Source organism: Sardina pilchardus, chromosome 18 (assembly GCF_963854185.1).
Source record: "Sardina pilchardus chromosome 18, fSarPil1.1, whole genome shotgun sequence".
Taxonomy (NCBI): domain Eukaryota; kingdom Metazoa; phylum Chordata; class Actinopteri; order Clupeiformes; family Clupeidae; genus Sardina; species Sardina pilchardus.
In genome coordinates this window covers 6,891,203-6,913,614 of record NC_085011.1, presented here as the reverse complement: position 1 = coordinate 6,913,614, position 22,412 = coordinate 6,891,203, and the positions used below count along the sequence as shown (strand labels likewise).

At 39.1% G+C, this 22,412-nt stretch overlaps 1 protein-coding gene across 1 annotated transcript in view; it reads left to right on the top strand.

Annotated features, from left to right (window-relative positions):
* Positions 1-1,971: 1,971 nt before the first annotated feature.
* Positions 1,972-22,412, top strand: part of abcc2 (ATP-binding cassette, sub-family C (CFTR/MRP), member 2) — a 37,578-nt gene continuing 17,137 nt past the window's right edge. Inside the window, exons 1-20 of the mRNA XM_062518974.1 lie at positions 1,972-2,367; positions 7,186-7,359; positions 7,583-7,723; positions 7,817-7,957; positions 8,060-8,182; positions 8,288-8,343; positions 8,904-9,135; positions 9,290-9,471; positions 9,769-9,946; positions 10,322-10,576; positions 10,987-11,052; positions 15,729-15,866; positions 16,049-16,195; positions 16,332-16,416; positions 16,635-16,701; positions 18,423-18,549; positions 19,087-19,263; positions 20,088-20,255; positions 20,698-20,875; positions 21,400-21,544. Of these exons, the coding sequence (XP_062374958.1) occupies positions 2,326-2,367; positions 7,186-7,359; positions 7,583-7,723; positions 7,817-7,957; positions 8,060-8,182; positions 8,288-8,343; positions 8,904-9,135; positions 9,290-9,471; positions 9,769-9,946; positions 10,322-10,576; positions 10,987-11,052; positions 15,729-15,866; positions 16,049-16,195; positions 16,332-16,416; positions 16,635-16,701; positions 18,423-18,549; positions 19,087-19,263; positions 20,088-20,255; positions 20,698-20,875; positions 21,400-21,544 (2,822 nt within the window). The 5' untranslated portion in view covers positions 1,972-2,325. The remainder of the gene's footprint in view (positions 2,368-7,185; positions 7,360-7,582; positions 7,724-7,816; positions 7,958-8,059; positions 8,183-8,287; positions 8,344-8,903; positions 9,136-9,289; positions 9,472-9,768; positions 9,947-10,321; positions 10,577-10,986; positions 11,053-15,728; positions 15,867-16,048; positions 16,196-16,331; positions 16,417-16,634; positions 16,702-18,422; positions 18,550-19,086; positions 19,264-20,087; positions 20,256-20,697; positions 20,876-21,399; positions 21,545-22,412) is intronic.

The following is a 22,412-nucleotide window of genomic DNA, read 5'->3' as shown; positions in this document are numbered from 1 at the left end:
CAGGTTCATCTGTTATTCTCTCTTTCAGAGAAATTGTCAAATTCTTTTCTTTGTTTTTTGTAATGTGCTGGACTGCATTGCACATTGAAGACTGCTGTTTCCTTGAGCTCAAACACCATTCTGAATGGCTGATGTCATTCACACGATTATCAAGTGATGTAATGATTAACAGCAAACATTGCAAGTGGGTTGGGGGTCATCACATGGGAATTCATGTCTAACAACGTCATTTATATCAGGTCAATGTAATACGTTTCATTATAATAAAGAACTTAATACTTATTTCTGTAGACTGATATACTTTTTTTTTTTTTTTTTTCAATGAACTGGTTAAATTTAGCCTGTCTTATTATCACAGTTGGCCCTTCCAAGTGAAGAAAGCTACACATGGCTACTGATCTGTATGTTATCTCTGAATGGATATAGTCTAACCTCTGAAGGGATGTCATGAGGAGTTAGATATGCCTTCCCCGGTTGCCTGGGTTCGTAAGTTGGGTGTGTATTTATGACTGTAGAGTCCACGTGAGGACGAGCAATGACCATGGGACTTCCCTGTGTGCAAATCCCATAGGGTGGGAACATGTGAGTAAGCACTTCTTTAATGAACATATATAAGTGTTTTATATAATGGCCTTAGGATTGCAATTTATCTAAAAGCTCATCAAACAATATCGTGAGCATTTGTATAGGGTGAAAAATCTGAAAATCTATTTTCATAGTACATATTAATCTGTTAATTATTTTCACGATGAATCGATTCGTTGTTTGGCCTATAAAATGAAAATGGTGATAGCATGTCATCCCAAGAGGATATCCTCCATGTTTTTGTTTGTGTTTGGAGGCAGCCTGACTGAGAGCAGTTTCTCAAGAGGTACTTTCCATAAGATTATCTTAATGCAAATCAAACCAGCTATTAGGCCAACTACAATAAAACCATGTCAATCTCTAGATATGGTGAAGGGTGATGGTATGGGGCAATTCAATTCCAAAGGCCAAGGGAGCTTTCAAGGATCAAGGGATCAAGATGCATAGTATCCTGAATCCATTAAATAACTGGCCTTTAAAAATAAACCAAAATCTGCCTCCATGGGAATTTCACAGAGAGATGTGTGCTCCCTGTATTTTAAGAAAGAACATTTATTTATTTACAACACATTATTCATTGTAAAAAATAATTGGTGTCTTTAAAGGTTGGATTTTTCCTCATTTCCAAGAGATTTTTTATTCCTATTTTTAGTCAACTTTAGCATGGGTTCATAAACATATGAGCACAACTGTACCTTATCATCAAAGACTGCACCTATTGGGCTTTCACTGTTATCGCGTAATTTATTGTTATTGGACATTAGCTTGATATTTCGCAGGCTTTTCAAGATGAATTGCCCAGGGTGTGTGTCTCTTGTGTCCTGTGAAAAAAAAAAGATCACATAACTGAATGACTAAGCCAATGTTTGACCTAAACAGATGGGGAGTTAACACACTTGCATTCCTGAAGTGGAGATGGCAGATGTGGTTGGGCCAATTTAGGGAACTACATTCAAGTTCCCTGATTTCTTTTCTTTTCTCGTCTTTTCTTTCCTCTTTTTATTTTTTTCTGGTGCCACTGAACACGACTTGCATGTCAAAGAAGCATTTCCTTTTCAAGAGCACAGGGGAAGGCAGAGGTTGTTGTGTTTGGCTTAATTGAGCACCCCCCTCCCTTCCCCTTTTTTCCTTTTCCTGCACCCCACCACTCACACACCACCACTTCCATTCCTCACCCCCTTTCCCTCTCTGTCCCCCTACCCTACCCACCCACCCACGCACAGACACAGGCACAAACGCTTACTCACAGTCAGCCTGTTTGGACTTTAAACAGCTCTGTTATAAAAGTGAACATCAGTGGATGACAAATCAAGTTTTTGAAGGGCAAAGGAAGGGGTTGGTCAACTTTTTGCACTCGTGGTTTGGGGAGAGACCGCCTTCTATTTCCTTTTGTTTATATAGAAAAACGGTCTGGATGTGTTTAGGACCGCACACACTCCCACAACAACTGAAGACGTCTGCCACGGGATTGCCTTTTAGCCTGGAAAGGGAGATAGGTCCTATCACTGAAAGAGATTAAGCATTAACTCAGGCACTCTCAAAGTGCACACAGACTCCCCACTGAAGGACCTGCGTGAAGTTTTCACCAGTGTGGGTGCTCAGAAGTTTTTATGGCTCTCAGTCTTGCTGAATCACGGCTCGCTCTAGGCTTCAAGAGGAATACGCTCCGGCTGGACTAGTGAGCTCCTCAGACTTCTGGAGCATCAGTTTTCCCCAGTCCCAGGGGAACAAGGGGGGAACATGTCAGCTGCTCTCGATGAATTCTGCGGCTCCCTTTTCTGGGTGAGTTGACCTAAAAATGCAACACAATGTCAGACATTGTTTTTCTGGATCATTTCATCTGTTTTTTTTTTTCTCCCCCTCTATCTGTGTCAAAATGAAAGTCCGCTTTCTTCTGTTATACTGTACTTCAAATGGATCCACGCGTTATCCTCTTGAGTAGTAACTATGAAATATGTTAGTTGTATTGTTTAATTGGATAACAATTAAAACTAGAGAAAGCAATTCCAGGGAATTACGAGTGCATGAAAATTGAGACAAAGATAGAGGTGAAGTAGAGAAAAGGTTGAGGGGAGTCATAGTTGATGACAATTAACAGTTGGAATGAGCAAAAAGTTCAACAGTTGAGTAGTTCAAATAGTTGAGCTATTTAATAGAGAATTATTGTGTGAGGACTTTCATTTTGAAACAGTTGTGGGCAGAGGAAACTGTTGGTGGGATACATAGCTGATGACAACTGTAATTCGGAATGGCTGAAGAGTTAAATAGTTGCATAGTTTAAATAGTAACAGTATTAAATACGGAATTAGGACACTTATGACTTATTTTGAAACAGTTGTGGGCAGAGGAAATAGGTGGTGGGAGTCATAGTTGAAGACAACTGACAGTTAAAATGGCTGAACAGTTAAATAGTTGAGTAGTTTAAATAGTTGAACTAATTAATAGTGAATTTAGTTTCAGGCAGTAGAAACAGTTGGAGGGAGTCATAGTTGATGAAAACTGACAGTTTGAATAGCCAAACAGTTGAATAGTTGAGTATAAATAGTTGAGTAGTTTAAATAGTTGAATTAATAATATTGAATTTAGTTTCAGGCAGTAGAAACAGTTGGAGGGAGTCATAGTTGATGAAAACAGACAGTTGGAATAGCCAAACAGTTAAATAGTTGAGTAGTTTAAATAGTTGAATTAATTAATAGTGAATTTAGTTTCAGGCAGTAGAAACAGTTGGAGGGAGTCATAGTTGATGAAAACTGACAGTTTGAATAGCCAAACAGTTAAATAGTTGAGTAGTTTAAACAGTTGATGACAACTGACAGTTAAAATGGCTGAACAGTTAAATAGTTGAGTAGTTTAAATGGTTGAACGATTTGATAGTGAATTATGGTAGTGAGGATTTTTATTTTGAAACAGTTTTGGGCACAGGGAACAGGGAACAGTTGAGCAGGATCTGTAGTCTTATCAGAGCCAGACTGCAAGCCTTAAAAGCCTGAGAGAGAGAGTTCTGGCATACAGTAGGATTCTAGAAGCCTGAGAGTTCTGGCATAGGATTCTAAAAGCCTGGGAGAGAGACTTCTGGCAAAGGATTCTAATCGGAATTGTGATGTCATAATCACAATGTTAAGTCTATGGGGAAATTTTGATAGTTTTAATTAAATAGTTTAAAAAGTTTCAAAGTTTCAAAGTTGAAAAAAACAAAGCTGAAGTCACCTAAGTGAGATCTACGCAACACAGTTTGAATGAAGTTTCAAAGTTAAACCGTTGAAGCCGCATTAAACGCGTAAAAAGTGTTAGAAGAAGAAGTTTAATAAGAACTAGAGAAAGCAATTCCAGGGAATTACGAGTGCATGAAAATTGAGACAAAGATAGAGGTGAAGTAGAGAAAAGGTTGAGGGGAGTCATAGTTGATGACAATTAACAGTTGGAATGAGCAAAAAGTTAAACAGTTGAGTAGTTCAAATAGTTGAGCTATTTAATAGAGAATTATTGTGTGAGGACTTTTATTTTGAAACAGTTGTGGGCAGAGGAAACTGTTGGTGGGATACATAGCTGATGACAACTGTAATTCGGAATGGCTAAAGAGTTAAATAGTTGCATAGTTTAAATAGTTACATTATTAAATACGGAATTAGGACACTGATGACTTATTTTGAAACAGTTGTGGGCAGAGGAAACTGTTGGTGGGATACATAGCTGATGACAACTGTAATTCGGAATGGCTACAGAGTTAAATAGTTGCATAGTTTTAATAGTTAAATTATTAAATACAGAATTATGGTAGCCTGACGAGCCAGACCCACATCAAGATGTAGGGTCTGGACACTCACCGTAGACAGGGCTCAATCGGAGGGGTGGGATAAACAGTTGTCTTTCAAATTCCCTCCCCCGCAATAGGATAACGCTAAACGAATCATCTTGTTTTCAAGTAGCAGGATGCGTAACCTTCCCTCTCCATGCAATAGGATAACGCTAAACGAATCATCTTCTTGTTTTCAAATAACAGGATGCGTTACCGTCGCAACTTCTGGTCGCATGTCAGTCACCATTATGTTAAGCCCACCCACTGCACTGACTCTATACACGCTGTGATTGGCCCGCTTTTATTTTCCATTTCTCAGCTCCTTAGCTCTACAGAGCGTTGCTAGACTGCCTTGCCAGCCAAATTACATTTGCTGCCGCTAGGGGCGTCTAGATTTCTAGGCTAGAATTATGGCACTGATGGCTTATTTTGAAACAGTTTTGGGCAGAGGAAATAGGTGGTGGGAGTCATAGTTGAAGACAACTGGCAATTAAAATGGTTGAACAGTTGATTAATTGAGTAGGCCTAGTTTAAATGTTTAATTGTTTAATTGTTTAATTGTGAATAATTGTAGTAAGGACTTTCATTATGAAACAGTTTCAGGCAGTAGAAACAGTTGGAGGGAGTCATAGTTGATGAAAATGGACAGTTGGAATAGCCAAACAGTTAAATAGTTGAGTAGTTTAAATAGTTTAATTAATTAATAGTGAATTTAGTTTCAGGCAGTAGAAACAGTTGGAGGGAGTCATAGCTGATGAAAACGGACAGTTGGAATAGCCAAACAGTTAAATAGTTGAGTAGTTTAAATAGTTGAATTAATTAATAGTGAATTTAGTTTCAGGCAGTAGAAACAGTTGGAGGGATTCATAGTTGATGAAAACGGACAGTTGGAATAGCCAAACAGTTAAATAGTTGAGTAGTTTAAATAGTTGAGTAGTTTAAATAGTTAGTTGATGAAAACAGACAGTTGGAATAGCCAAACAGTTAAATAGTTGAGTAGTTTAAATAGTTGAATTGATTAATAGTGAATTTAGTTTAAGGCAGTAAAAACAGTTGGAGGGAGTCATAGTTGATGAAAACTGACAGTTTGAATAGCCAAACAGTTAAATAGTTGAATATTTTAAATAGTTGAGTAGCTTAAACAGTTGATGACAACTGACAGTTAAAATGGCTGAACCGTTAAATAGTTGAGTAGTTTAAATGGTTGAACGATTTGATAGTGAATTATGTTAGTGAGGATTTTTATTTTGAAACAGTTTTGGGCACAGGGAACAGTTGAATAGGATCTGTAGTCTTATTAGAGCCAGACTGCATGCTTAAAAGCCTGAGAGAGAGAGAGTTCTGGCATACAGTAGGATTCTAGAAGCCTGAGAGTTCTGGCATAGGATTCTAAAAGCCTGGGAGAGAGATTTCTGGCATAGGATTCTAATCGGTGATGTCATAATCATAATGTTAAGTCTATGGGGAAATTTTTATAGTTTTAATTAAATAGTTTAAAAAGTATAAAAGTTACAAAGTTGAACAATATATAGCTGAAGTCACCTAAGTGAGATCTACGCAACACAGTTTGAATGAAGTTTCAAAGTTAAACCGTTGAAGCCGCATTAAACGCATAAAAAGCGTTAGAAGAAGAATAAGAACTATAATAATAAGAATAAGTGGAATAACAATAGAGTGCATTTTTCATGCACTCTAATAATTCGGATAACAATAGAGTGCATTTTTCATGCACTCTAATAATCATCTGATTATTTATCGGATGGGCAGCACTTAAATAAGGGTTTGAATCTGCACTGAAGAAGATGATCTGTGTAAACTCAAAATAAACACTTTAGTCACTTTAGTTAGAGTTGAAATCCACTCAAACCGCCAAAGCAGTCTCTAGCTGTTTTATGCTCTATTTGCTTATTTGGGGAACGTAATGTTTCACATGGTGGTTCTGTTTCTGTTACCTACTGTTTTGTTCCAATAGTGTGCCTGAATTGTGTATAAGCCGTTAACTGATATTTTATCATAGCATTTAAATAAACCTAAACGGTAACACTTTATTTGAAGGGGTCTACATAAGGGTGACATGTAACCGTCATAAGAATGACATGACACATGTCATACACATAAATGACACATTATTGATGTTTATGACTGTCATAATGTGTCATTCGGTTTTTGGAATGATTTTGACAGGTGTTTTTGACGTTGGCAGATTTTCGACTTTCCAAAAACCGAATGACACATTATGACAACAGTCTTAAACATCAATAATGTGTCATTTATGTGCATGACATGTGTCATGTCATTCTTATGACGGTTAGCCTACATGTCACCCTTATGTAGACCCCTTCCAATAAAGTGTTACCAAATAAGGTAAACTTGTGTTGATATGCAAAGCTCCATTTTACTCAGCCTTCATGCAAATTAGGAACTAATGAATAATAATGATAATGATAATAATAATAATAATAATAATAATTATAGTTATAATAATAATAATGAAAATGAGCATTATGTTGATGTTATTTGTCAAATCTGAACAGACACACTAAGTCAAGTGTGTCTTTGCTTTCATTGTATTGTATATGTATTCAGTATTTAGTTCAACAACAGTCAATAGTTTCTTACACAAAGGGGAAAGTTTTGATAGTTAATTGTCATCCATCTTACTTTGTCTAAGACCGATTTCATGGCGGACTAGTTTCTTCCTCTAATCACCTGAGAGTCACATCACATTAAAACTCTAGTTAGCAGCTCGACGGGGGTTACGAGCTCAGTCTGAAGCTCTGTGGCCTGTGTACTTCTTCCCTCAGAATGCCTCCGTCCTGGATCGGCCTGACCCAGACCTGACTGTGTGTGTGGAGCAGACGGTTCTGGTATGGATCCCCCTGGGGTTCCTGTGGCTCTGCAGTCCATGGCACCTAGTAGCACTTTTCAGGGGCAAAGCTCCCAAAAGACGACTATCCAAGCTCTATATCTGCAAACAGGTAACAAGGCTGTGTTTTGGGACACCCATGTATCTTTTCATAGGTGTATGAACGTTATTTTTGGCTGGATCTGATCTCTTATAATTTTTGACAGAATTCTGAATTTAAAAATCTGTTTTTGTCACATTTGAAAGGACTGTTTTTAGCGATTTTTTAGTGTTTTTAGTATGATCAGGATCATTAGTCATCCTGTGTGCTCTTTTGTGGTCAAATCTCTGTATAGATCCTGACAGGACTCTTGTTTCTTACTGCTGTGGCTGGGCTTGCCGTCACTCTTGGTGAGGATTTTGGCCCCAACAGTGACTCCACAACTAAGAATGCAGCAGTCTTCTACACCAACCCTGTGCTGTTTACCGTCTCTTGGGTAAGTAAGCCAGTCGAGACAAAGCAGAGTAGGCTATCATATCTTTGGTGTTATTGTGTAACAAAGCTACAGTGTGGATGCATTTCCTTCTAGATTTTGGTGATGCTTTGCCACGAGGGCGTGAGACGGAAACCGACTGCCGTCGACTCCAGCTCCCTCTTCCTCTTCTGGGCCCTGCAGGTGCTGTGTGAGATCTTTGCATTCCAGACACTCCTTCGGAAAGCTCTGGAAGCGGTAAGGAGGGTCAAAAACAAAACACAGCGCTCAAAAACAGACCATCTTGCCACCCATCATTCCACAGGCACACCTCTAATGTGGTTGTTTGTCTCTTTGCAGGGGGAAATCTCAGATCTTCCACGCTTCTGTTTGTTCTACATAGCCTTTGGGCTGCAAGTCATATCCCTCGTTATCTCTGGCATCGCTGATGTACCACCTGAAGTAAAGGAGAAGGTCAAGAAGGTAGGGTTTTGATGTACAGTAACATTATGAGGTATTGTGTACACCCATTGGCCCACTGCATCTCTCTTTTTACCAAATATGTTATGTCCATCTCTCATCCTGTAGAATCCAGAGACGGGAGCTGCATATATTAGCAGAATCACATTTAACTGGTTTAACAGGTAAGAGGCCTAGTGAAGATTTTATGGAATATTCAGTAACAATGTCGGGTGCTCCTTCTTGCAATGCAGTACCATACAATACAAAGTGCCTTGCATGTTTTATCAAGAGAGGATATAGGATAGACTATAAAATGTCCATGGAGTTTAGATAAATTCGTTTTAAAAAGTTTTAGGAACTGAATCACAATTCAAAGTGTGAAACTGTATCCTGGTTTATTTGCACCTATATTTCCCTCAAGAGTTTGAATACTATCAGTACAGTGTAGATCTGTGCAATGTTCGACATCCTTGAACAATTAAAGGAATATTAAAGTATTCCGTAATGCTCTCACCTAAAAGTTCAGACAAGATTTGGCCTAAACTCCTCAGGGCCCTTTGTACGGAAGTGAGTAAAGAGAATAGATCAAAGTAATTCCAAACCTGCACACAACGTTTATTCAGAAAACAAAACAAGTCTTTTGTCAGCTGTACAAGCAGGGTGCTGCTGAGTTTGAAACAGCAAGACATGCATTTGCTCCTGTCTTCCTACCCACCTAGTTTGTGATTGTCTTGCTCTACAGCATGGTTTTCAAAGGCTACAGGAAGCCCTTGGTTCAGGAAGACCTGTGGGATTTGAATAACAAGGATTCCACCTCCTACATCTACGAGGGGTTTGAGAAAGTGATGAACGATGAGCTGGTCAAAGCTCGGTACAGGTTTCAGAAACAGCTCAAGAAGGTGAAAGCCAAACAGAAACAGGATCCTCATCAAAATGGCCTTTCAAAAGGTGTCAGCCAAGATGTTCTAGTGATGGTAAGACCGCTAAAGTGCAAATTCAGCTCACAAGTTTCAGACGACCACCAGCACATCCGAAGCAATCCCAGCCGATTTGAGCTGCTTGTTTTGACAGGATGTTTTAGAAAAAAAAAACATCTGACAAATTTCTGGTTCTGTTTTTTTCCCCAAGGAGGAAAAAGGTAACAGTAAAGACAAGAAGAAGAAAGAGAAAAAGAAAGATGATGAAGTGTTACATCCGAATTCATGGCTTATACCGACCATTGCCAAGGCATTCAAAGGGCCGCTTATCGAGTCTGCTGTCTTTAAACTACTATACGACCTTCTGGCCTTTGTCAGCCCTCAGTTGCTCAAGTAAGTAACATACTACTAACACCTAAAATGTTCTCAGAGGACTTCAGAGCAATAGTTTTTTGCCTAAGGGCCACATGGCTGTTCTTATGAAAGTTTATGCTGGGTTCACAAAGTGAACCTGGGCTTTGTGTGCATGACATCATGGGTTAATGAATATCCTGGTCACATTTTGTGCATTTCAAACAAATTATTGACTCAGCACCTGACAGTTGTAAACGTTCGTCTGCACAACATATTTACATTTAACTGTAGTCACACATAAATGGGTCAGTAAAATGGCTAGTGTTTACTTCACAGGTTGATGATCACTTTTACCCAAGACAAGAGCATCTACACATGGTATGGCTACCTGTATGCCATTCTGTTGCTGGTGGTGGCTGCCGTGCAGTCCATCTTTCTCCAGCAGTACTTCCAGCGATGCTTTGTGCTGGGAATGAAAGTCCGCACAGCACTAATGGCAGGCGTTTACAAGAAGGTAGGCTAGGTCCTGAATTTCCCTGTCTTTTAATACTAACTTTCTGTCCCTTTCTCACTCTCTCCCTCCTTATTCAGCAGGTAGGCCTAATCTTTCTTTACTGAGATTAAAATAATATAGGTCTTTTTAAAACACAACACATGTTTATTCTTTTCGCTGGAATTAATAGTGATACAAAAGTTTCATGAATCACGTAAGCCCCATCGTAAGATGATTTCTGCACTTAGATCTAGGAAACTGGTCTCTATGCTCGGTTGATAAATGAGGGCCATTGACACAGTGATGACTGATAAACTGGCCTCTCGCACTCTTGTCTCCCTTTGTGCGTGCAACAGCGCTCACATTCTTGCATTAACTGTACCACTTGTCTCCAAGGCCCTAATTGTGTCTAACGACACACGTCAAGAGACGACGGTGGGCGAGACGGTCAACCTCATGTCGGCAGATGCCCAGCGCTTCAATGACATCACCAACTTCATCCACCTGCTGTGGTCATGCCCTCTGCAGATCGCTCTCGCTATCTACTTCCTGTGGCAGGAGATGGGCCCATCCGTGTTGGCAGGCCTGGGCGTCATGATTCTCATGGCTCCCATCAACGGCTTACTGGCCACCAAATCCAGGGACCTCCAGGTAACTGTCTGTCAAGTTGTTGTCTCCAAGGTTGTCACAGAGATCAGGACTGTTTTGAAAGACTGTAAACAAGATTTACGCCCACAGGAGTCTCTTTCCTCCACGGGTCACAAGTGTCACACCAATTAGTGAGAGAAAAGTATAATTTAGCCGAGATTGCTGTAATTATATGTTTTCCCTTCAACCATTTATTTCAATCTGTGATGCAAGCTGTCAAACACTGCCTCTTGGTTCAGAGGATCTCTTCTATGTTGGTCTGAACGTGATCACTTCAGCAGCTGCTGATGTCCATGTTCAGTTGTCCATGATCTGTCCGGCATGCTGAAATTGCTAGTGAGAATGACTTAATTGGTAAATCCTGACACTAAGTTATTGTAAAATTCACATTTCAAACTCTGTGTCTCTTTCAGACTGCAAACATGAAGCTGAAGGACAAACGCATGAAAATTATGACTGAAATTCTGAATGGTATCAAGGTAAGAAAAACAGTCCCTTAAAGGGATATTCCGCCATTTTTGGAAATACGCTCATTTTCCACCTCCCCTCGAGCAAAACAATCGATATTTACCTTGTTCCCGTTCATCCAGCCATTCTGTGAGTCTGGCGATACATGACATGGAACTACACTCTCATCTGGCGTAATAATCAAGGCAACTTGCAAACGTACCATAGGCGCAGTGATATCGTACGCAGCATCTGAAAATAGTCCCCATAGACAACAAGCAGTAGTAGTGCCAGTAGTTTGCAAGTTGCCTTGATTATTACGCCAGATGAGAGTGTAGTTCCATGTCAAATCAGCCTAGAAAAACGCCAGGTTTCATTTTCAGTTGGTCTTATTGCACTTTCTAACTTGAGAGGAGACACGTTTTAAATGGGAAAATGACCAGAAATCTTAGTCACTTTTAAACATGAAGCTAGCAGGCGAGAAGCTAATGGTCTAATCCGATTCAATGATCTATGCTAGGCTGAAGCTAAAAGTTGTATCGCCAGACTCACAGAATGGCTGGATGAACGGGAACAAGGTAAATATCGATTGTTTTGCTCGAGGGGAGGTGGAAAATTAGCGTATTTCCATAAATGGCGGAATATCCCTTTAAGCATCTAGAATTATGGAAGTATGGAAGCCCTGAACCGCAAGTGAAGATTTTTTTTTTTGAGATGCTATCTTGTTATTTCGGTATCATATCTCGTTATTTCAAGATAATATCTCATCATTTCGAGATAATACACATAGCCTATGTAAAAAAAAAAAAATACGATTTTCTTTTTTTTTTCCCTTCAGATATTATCTCGTTATTTCGAGACAATATCTCGTAATTACGATATACTATCTCGTTATTTCGAGATAACACACTTAGGTATAAAAAAAAATGTATTATTATTTTTTTTTTTTTTTACTTTCAGATATTATCTGGTTATTTCGAGATATTATCTCGTTATTACATTGCATGTCAATGCAATGTACTGTTATCACTGTTCTTCTTCTTCTTATAATTATTATTATATCTTCCGACCAAAATCAACGATCAAAGGCTCTAGAACCACTGAACCGTTTGACGTCATTCAAGCACTCCTACAAAGGTCTCGAAACGGAGATTTATTCTATGTATTTTTCACATTTGTGAACTTTATACTTTTTGAGATATTTACGATAAAAAAGTTTAAAATTCCCATAGAGTTTACACTGAGACCCTTTGGCGGCAAAGACTAATTGTTACGTCAGTGCTCAGCTGTCAGTAATCAAGGATCTCTGAGTCTGATCCAAAGCCATGGCATCACCGCTGCGCTAAACCAGGCTAAACGTGAATGTTACGTTACGTCTACAGCTGTGAAAACATTCTACCATGCCACTGTAATCCAGGACATTGTCGTCTTGTCTCCTGTTAAGCTACTCCTTACTTGATTTGTTTATATCGTTACAGTAGCCTAACCGGTTTGCTCTCGGTAACGTTATCAACAGCTAAAGACAATCTAACCTAAAGACAATCTAACCTAACGTCAATGTAAACACTGTATTAAGCTAACGACAACCAAACTTGCTCCAGGCTAACGTTTAACGTCGGGGTAGGCTGCAAGGCGAACAGGGTTTAGCACGCTAGTCGTTAGACTTGCCATGCAGCCAGGCAATCATTTAAAGCTTTCGGTATCATTCACAAATTAAAAACCTAAGCTTATTGTACATTCCTATTAGGACAATCACGCACCTGAACACACTTCGAAGAACATACTAGCTCATCCTGTAAAATGTGTAGCCTACATAAAATATCCTACTGTAAGCTAACGTTACATTTGCTATATCCTACCTGTTGCTGCATGATCGTTGATTGGCGTTGTTTGAGAATGAGATTGTATTCCGTATTCCATGCCTACTTTTAACCTGCATTAGTGTAGATATGAAGGCTATAAGCTATCCTACCAGTCGTTTCACTACTAAAGTGTCAGCTCTTGCAACTCGTTTGAAGTTGGCAACTTCATTTCAGTCTTTTCAAATTCTAATAAATGAAGAGTTATTTTCCAAAATAGCCTATATCCACAATTTTGACGCATTTTCATAAATCACTTTTTAAATGTGACTTTCCAAGTAATTTCAGTGGAATTGTAATTGGGTTATTGTTATTTATCTATTTGTCTGTGTAGCCTAGTTGTCTTTTTAACTATATAGGCCTAATACAATGATGTCAGTAACCTTTTTGCATTTACATGCAATGGTAATTCCTTCCATGGAATTACATTTTCTAGTTTTGAGATGTTACTTTTATCTTGAAATAATGAGATATTATCTCGAAATAACGAGATTATATCTCAAAATAACGAGATAATATCTCGAAATAACGACTTAGTATCTCGAAATAACGAGATGATATCTGAAAGTAAAAAAAAAAAAAAAATGTTTTTTTAATATTTGTTTTTTTTTACCTAAGTGTGTTATCTCGAAATAACGAGATATTATCTCGTAATTACGAGATTTTATCTCGAAATAACATCTGAAGGGGAAAAAAATATATATATATTTTTACATATGTGTATTATCTCGAAATTATGAGATATTATCTTGAAATAACGAGATAGGTTCTCGAAATAACAAGATAGCATCTCATTTTTTTTTTCTTCACTTGCAGTTCAGGGCTTCTGTAGTACATATAGAATACTGTAATAGTTGCTTTAAAATAAATAAAAAGAATAAAAAAAACTTTACATTATAAAACTGCCTGAGCAGTATTCTCTACCTCTGTTGGACTACATACCTCTCTGAACCCCTGAGGTGCGTTAAGTTCAAAGGATGTGGGGAGAACATGAAATTGTCATGTCATTTCTTTAACCTTTAACGACATACCTTCTTTTACCATGGAAGATTTTAGCTGACATTTCCACATTCAGTTGCTACTGCTATTCTACACTGTGAGGTTTAGCTCAGGTGTGCTTTGTTTGTCCACTGCTAGTGAGGTTCTTTTCAGTACAATCATTTTTCTATGTATGCCAAACCCCCCTAGAGTGTTTCTTGCCAAAGAGCGCAGTTTTCATTTCATCTTCATACATTATGATTCCACACATTGTCACTGCAGCATTCAGTAACTCCCACGCCATTTTTCTGACCCCATGCGGCGTGTGCACCCAACGTAGGCTCTGAATGATTACAAACAGTGAAGGGGTCTGATATGCGTGCATATGTCTGCCTGTCTGTCTACTGTGTGTGTATGTTTGTGTGTGTGTATTTATGTGTGTGAGAGTGTGTGGGTGTGTGTGTGTGTGTGTGTGTGTGTGTGGGTGCGTGCCAGAGGGCTCCTGAAATTGCAAGCGTGGTTCTACCGCTACAGACCACTAGGGCGGCCGAAAAAAACACAGTTCGACTTGTAAATGACTTATCATATCATGATTTAATCATATATACAGTGGGTATAGTAAGTATTCACACCCATGCTAAAGTTGACTAAAAAGAGGAATATAAAATAATCTTTTGAGAATTGATTGTAATGCCTTAATTCAAAAAATGAGTAAAAATCAAACCGCTAAGGACACTAATTTTCTTTGTGATTGAAGAATGTATCGTAAATAGATAAATGTTCTTCCTAAAATACAGGTTGCATAAGTAATTGGACCCTATGTTAAATTCCCATAGGAGCAGGAGGATTTTTTATATGTTTTTATTTTTAAAGGCCAGCTATTTCATGGATCCAGGATATTATGCATCTTGATAAAGTTCCCTTGGCCTTTGAAATTAAAATAGCCCCACATCATCACCTACCCTTCACCATAGCTAGAGATTGGCATGGTGCTTTTTCCAGTTAGCCTATTAGCCTGTTTGATGCTCATTGAGCTCAATGCAAATCAAACAGGCTAATAGGCTAACTGGAAAAAGCACCATGCCAATCTCTAGCTATGGTGAAGCGTATGTGATGATGTGGGGCTATTTTAATTTCAAAGGCCAAGGGAACTTTATCAGGATGCATAATATCCTGGATCCATGAAATAGCTGGCCTTTAAAAATAAAAACATATAAAAAATCCTCCTGCTCCTATGGGAATTTAACATAGGGGTCAATTACTTATGCAACCTGTATTTAAGGAAGAACATTTATCTATTTACGATACATTCTTCAATCACAAAGAAAATTAGTGTCCTTAGCAGTTTGATTTTTACTCATTTTTTTAATTAAGGCATTACAATCAATTCTCAAAAGATGATTTTATATTCCTCTTTTTAGTCAACTTTAGCATGGGTGTGAATACTTACTATACCCACTGTAACAGTATGGAACTGAAGGGTATTGTAATTTTTTGTCACCCAGAAAGGTCAAGGCCTTTATACATTTCACTGTATTATGGTGATTTTAGAATTAGTTCAATTGGTACTCATTTCCATTTGAACTGGTTTTAAAGACATGTTTTTTGTTGATGTTTGTTTATGATATTGACATTATTAGGACTTTTTTCCTAGTGACCTTGACCCACTTCATGATGTTGACCTCTAAGAGTGATTAATGTTTAATTAATGTTGCTAATGAGCTTCACATGCATGTGAAGCTCATCACATTTAGATCCAATTCATTTGGATTAATTTTGTACACAATTTTTATACTTATATTTTATACAACTCCACTAAAATTCTCCAAATATCTCTCTCTCTATCCTCTCCACTGGGTGTCCTTTTGAAGGTTTTGAAGCTGTATGCCTGGGAGCCGTCTTTCGAGGCCATGATCCTTGCTATTCGAGAGCAGGAACTGAAGCTGATGAGGAAGATTGCCTACTTCTCCTCCATCTCCACCTTCATTTTTGCCACCGCCCCTGCTCTAGTAAGTGTGAAATTGAACTATAATAATTTAGTTTGTCCCTGAACTTTTCTGTAGCTGTGTATTTTGTTGGTTTTACTGCAAGTGATGTTTTGTTTAGGATATCTGTATTGCTTATATAAGTTTCTCAATTTCAAAGGGTCAGATTGCTAGTTCTGAATGTTGTTTTTGTGTTTTTGTGCTAGGTTTCCATGGCAACATTTGCTGTTTTTGTTTCGGTCGATTCAGACAACATCCTGGATGCTGAGAAAGCTTTCACTTCCATATCACTTTTCAACATCCTTCGTTTTCCTCTAGCCATGCTGCCCATGCTCATTGCCGCCATGGTCCAGGTACAGAACTATCTATCCACGCACTCAACAACTGACATACACAACACACCCACAAGGTCGGGTCTAAAGGCAATATATCAAGGCTGAAAAGGCATGACATAACATGATATACTCATACATTTTTTTTTTTTTGCAGATCTCCGTATCTAAAAAACGTTTGGAAAAGTTCTTAGGCGGCGAAGACCTTGACAGCAACGCTGTGCACCACGACCCGAGTTTTAGTATGTATACAAAGATGTTCCACATTGCCTTTCACATTCACAAAATTATGATTTATAATCTGTACAAATGTACAGCTCATAGAACATCCCTGCTAAGAAATGTCACAGGGTATAAAAAAAAAAAACACATCAGTCACAATCTTCAAAACAATTGATTTAGCAGGCTGCTGATGCCCAGATACTTTCTTTCATGAATCTCTACTTTTAATCTTTTTTAGGCAGTGCAATCGCCGTTTCAGATGGTACCTTCTCTTGGGGGAAGGAGAATGAGCCTACCCTGAAAAAGTGAGTCCTCTGCTTTGATTCTGAATTCTGCCATCTGTCATCACGGTGTGTGACATTTGCAGTGTTTATCTGAAAACAGTCCACTTGATGAAGAAGAAGTATGAAGAGTTGATTGAATATAGGCTATATATTTCTGGGAAGGCTCATAACCAAAGGTAAAATGAATCCCATCAATTAAACAGCATGACCAATAGATGGCACTCTGTATTGCACATACTGTACTGCATATCAGGTATAATGACATCCTTGAGATTTTTCTAGACATTTTCTTTGTTTGATCTGTGAAGGAGGTGCACATTTCATTCTCAGCCATTGTTATTGCCCACTGATCCTCCCAACCACTCCAATAACCTAACTAGTGGAGGCACTGGCTGCATTCAAGCTGGGCTGCTTTGATTCTTTATGCTAAAGGCCAATCAGTGATCGTCAGACATGGGGTGGTGTGCCTTTGAAGAATTGTGTTGATTGTGAGCAAACAAATAAACAAACAAATGCAATGTTAAGAGCTAATCTCTTGAAGTCTAACAGTACCGGTATGTGCTAGCTACCCTCAGTAATCAGGGTCAACCAATTCAACTGTAAATGCCTCCACAATTATTTTGATGACAATCTTAATGTCTAAACGCTTAACATTTCAAAATGTCTTCCCTTCATCTTTGACATACAATACTCAAGGTCTGTCAGACAATAATGTAATAATGCCCAGCAATGTAAAAATGGCGAATAATGTAATAAGTTATTGCATTGTTGGTTGGTTATCATGTCATTGGCTGGGATAAAAAAAAAAAACTTCAAATGTAATAACTGCAGCCAATTATGTAACATACTGATATCACTTTGTTTAACATGTTTTACTGGATATAAAGTGTCACCATGCCACTGTTCTTTAAAGTGTTCTGGCACTGTAGTTCTTTCAAATAACTGCTTAAAACATGCAAACACCATACACTCTCACTCCCGGAGATAATTTATTATGACCCCTGCTAGCGTAGCTATTATTGCAGTCATAAACAAGTTTTTTTAAAAAGCCCCCAAAAGCCAAAAATTACAAAATGCTTTTGCTAAATAACTATCAGAACTGTTGCACTCACTATGACCAAATTTTGTCATATGTTGGTTTCAAGGACCTGCATCAACCTAGCCCATAACCATTATCATTTGTGATCTGCATATATGCAAAATCATGCTGCTTTAGTCGCCACAATATATTCGGTTGAGATGTTCTGAACCGCACCAAATTCCATATGATTACCGAAAATGATAACAGCCTCTGGGGTTATGCCAAGTTATGCCAAGTAGGGTTATGCCAGTCTAAATTTATTTTTACATAACTAGATTGTAATGAAGAATCCATATTCGTTTCATTACGTTTTTGATATTTGTTTTATTCAATGTTTTGAATATTACGGTGTGGTATTATTATGACCAATTTTGTCTCACTGTGTTTATCAGGAACATAGAGTCCTGCTGTCTTTATTTAATTTTGATATTATATGAGTACGTGTCAAGTCTGTGCGTATCTGTATAGACATGCAAGGGTCACGTACTGATAAAAGTTTCATTTCATGGGAACTTCAGATTGATGCGGAGGAAACATTACTGTGTGTATAAAATGATTTAGATCTGAATCCTCGTGAACAAAATGTCCACAGGTGGCCTCATGCTATGTAGGAAATAGTCTTTCAAAGAGACAAATGTCTTTCTTCCTCTTCCCTTTCCAGCATATCTCTGGATATAAAGCCCGGAAGGCTGATTGCTGTGGTTGGAGCTGTAGGGTCAGGGAAGTCCTCCATGCTGTCTGCGTTACTTGGAGAAATGCATAGTAGCAAAGCTTCCATTAACATGAAGGTAACCACCGAACGAGATACTTGCCAGTTACTGACACATGAGTGCAAGAGCACAATGTTTACATGGCTGACAAAGCTTTAAAACTCAGCTCATCAGCAATTGATTACTTAATGAGGGGTTCAGATACATCGATTACATAAATCAGGGGTTCTTAACCTTTTTGACCTCGAGGCCCAATTTTTAAAGTACAAAGTGGCCCGGGGCCCATTCAATATTAAAGCCGAATTAAAGTGCGTGGCGGGGTGCAGTTGGTTTGGACACCCCTGAATGCAGTCCCGCGGCCCTTGCGGCCCACAGATGCAAAACTGAAAGATTGTTGCGGCCCTCGGTGGGTTGCTGGCGGCCCAGGTTTGGGCCGCGGCCCTATGGTTAAGAATCACTGACATAAATTGTCCAGTTTTTATGAGTGACATGTTTAGAAGAGTTTGGCAGTTTAGCCATTACATTTCTCAAATGTTTCCTAAAAGCTTTGAAACCCTCAGAAACCCTCTTCTCTGGGAAATGTATTATCAGATTAATACTTCTCTCCCTGTGTAGGGCTCAGTGGCCTACGTTCCCCAGCAGGCCTGGATCCAGAATGCCACGCTGAAGGACAACATCCTGTTTGGCTCCGAGCTGGAGGAGAGCAAGTACCAGAGCGTGATGGACGCCTGCGCCCTCAACCCCGACCTGGAGCTGTTGGCAGCCAGAGATGAGACAGAGATTGGGGAGAAGGTCTCACTCTCACTCTCGCTTTCTCTCTTACTCTCACTCTCACTCTCACTCTCACTCTCACTCTCACTCACTCACTCTCGCTTTCTCTCTTACTTACGCACTCTCTCTCTCTCTCTCATATATATATACTCTCATTCACACTTTTGTTGGATATTTATTTGTCAGATCAAGGTAACAGCTCTTGGGTTTGAATACAAGGGCACACATGCTGTATGCATGCATGTACATTCATTGTAAAGTGTCCTCTGTTGGTACAGAGTACCAACAAATGAAAGCTTAAAGTGATGGTGATGCACAACCTTTAATATAATTTTGACCCTGGAAATACATGTGCAAACATCCTACTGAGTCGTCTAACAATCAGTGCTCCCATTTACAACCATTGAATATTTTTTACTAAATACATATTTGACCACATACAGGATGGGGAATATCCTGTTAATATACAGTTCAGTACATTGCATTAATTTAGTTTCCATCTATGCACAGGGGGCATTCAAAAGTCACAGCACATATGAAATGCAAAGCAATGCAGCAAATATGGAAACCATGGGAAATTAATGTTTCTCTTTGTTAATTAAAAAGGCATTAATCATCTAGTAATGAAACACCATCTTATGTAACATCATGATTTTGTGTAATCTTTACATAAATGTGTTTACTTAACACATCAATGTCAAAGGGCAGGACAATGGTGACTTCAAGTTAATCATTTCAACATCACTACAGACTCATTGTGCAATGTTATTAGCACTCATTGTAGTCATTGTTGCAGGGGAACTGCTTGATGTCCTCTAAGCATTGCTCCTATTTCTGTGTGACAGGGCATTAACCTGAGTGGAGGCCAGAAGCAGCGAGTGAGCCTAGCAAGAGCCACCTACAACAACGCCGACACCTACCTGCTGGATGACCCTCTGTCGGCCGTCGATTCGCATGTCGCCAAGCACCTCTTTGAGAGGGTCATCGGGCCAAATGGACTCCTGAGAGATAAAGTGAGTTGCAGCCTTCGGTACAGTGTATACCCCACAACATATTCAGCACAATGCTTTTGAGTTAATACTGTATCTCATAGTGAATGACACAGCAATGACACACAATGTTCACATATATCGTTCTCGACATCTCATCACATGTGTTTCACACTTGAAGCAAAAATATCAATCACGACAGCTTTCTCTGTATCATGTGAAAGTGATTTAAGAGAGAGAGCTTTCTCCACAAGACTAATCTCAGTCTCCACTCGTATCCTTGCTTTGTTTTGCTGTGAGTCTATGGAACATATTGAATTCAGAACAATTTCACTCCCCCACTCTTGTCAGCTGTTCTTTTCCACCTGCCTTTCCCCATCACTGTATCCACTCAGACTTTGAGTGCTCTTGAGATGGCATGCATCACTAAAATAAAAAGTCAGCATAATCATTTGTGTTTCTGCAGACCAGGATCCTGGTGACTCACGGCGTCAGCTTCCTGCCTTACGTTGATGAGATCATAGTGCTGGTGGACGGCCTGGTGACGGAAGTGGGGACTTACGAGAGCCTGAAGGCCAGTGGAGAGGCCTTCTCTGAATTCCTGTCCACGTATGCCAAAGATGAGAAAAAGAAGTCCTCAGAGGGTGAGTCCCATTAACTTTGTTTTCTAGGAATCAATCAATGTGCTTTTTTAAAACAAAACATTTCAATACCTAATGACTTGGTCAGTGGTTGATAACTGAGACAACTGCCATAACATAAAGATGCCATTGGATAACATTAGCAAAACTGATATGGGAAGGCAATATCAATATTAACTGAAGTGTGTAATTCTGCTGGCTGGATAGTGACATTGTGATAGAGATATATCATGCAAGAAATGATTTTTTGCTATGTGTATGAATTTGATTGTAGTTTACGAAAAGAATAGAAGAAGGGTGAAAGTAAGAACAGAAATGATAATAAAATAGAGACAAAATTAATAAAGAAAGGTGTAGAACAATTGGCTACAGCATCAGTATCACATTTAAGTCATACAGTATACCCGATCCTATCTCTCTCTCCCACTCACTTCATGTCACTCATCACTATCCTATCTGAATAAAGGCATTGTGGTCATTTGATTACCGCAATTATGGTTGCTTAATGTTGTGTGTTCCATAATCAGATGAGCCTTCAGAAGCTGAGGTAGACACGGTCCCCGAAGCTCAGGACCCCCAGCCAGACATCTCCCCTGAGGACGTGGTGTCTGTAACCCTGAAGAGGGAAAACAGTCTGCGGCACAGCCAGAGACATGCTCAACGCAACGGCAGGTTGGTTTCACACCCACACACTGTACAAAGGCAATGTAGCACTTGTAAAAGCAAACATGAAAAAAAGAAACATGCACCGTGGATGCTGTTAGATAGGATAGATAGATACTGTAGATAGATAGATACTTTATTCATCCTGATGGTATTTTTAGGCATCCAGTAGCTTATGCAGCACAACAAACACACACACACACACACACACACACACACACACACACACACACACACACACACACATATATCTCACATACATAAAAATCACTCACAGAAATGTCAAAATTAAAGCGCATGTGAAGTGATGCCAAAGGTCTGGTATGGATTGACCATGTGACGCGTTGAAGTAGCTATGGTAGAGTATGCTCCATGGTGGTAGTGCAAAAGTGACCAGTGCTAGGACTGAACATTGAACAGGGCAATGACTGCTTGTTATTAAATATTAACTATGACTATTAAGAAAAGAATGTAAACACAGAATTGCTTAACAAACTATAATAAAATTAATATAGCCTACTTTAGGAACAACATATAACAGGGAGTAAGTTATAAGATGTAGATGTTAAGGTCACAGTCCAGATTGTGTAGAAGGGCTAATACACCCTGTAAAACAGTTAGGTGGACAGCAGGCAAAGTGATGATAGGGGCTGAGAGAGACAGGTTCATGCTGAAAAGTCCGTATCTCCCTTTTTTGTGTGGCATTGAAGCGTCAGATTAGCCTGACTCTCGCCAGACCCTTGTAGTTCCGCAATGCTCCACCAGAGGCTGAGCTCCACACAAGGGTCTGGACGCGAGGGCAATCCAAACCCCTGTGCCAGTGATAAAAAAATGAGCAGCCAATCAGGAGCGCCGAAGCGAGTGTTTGATTCAAATA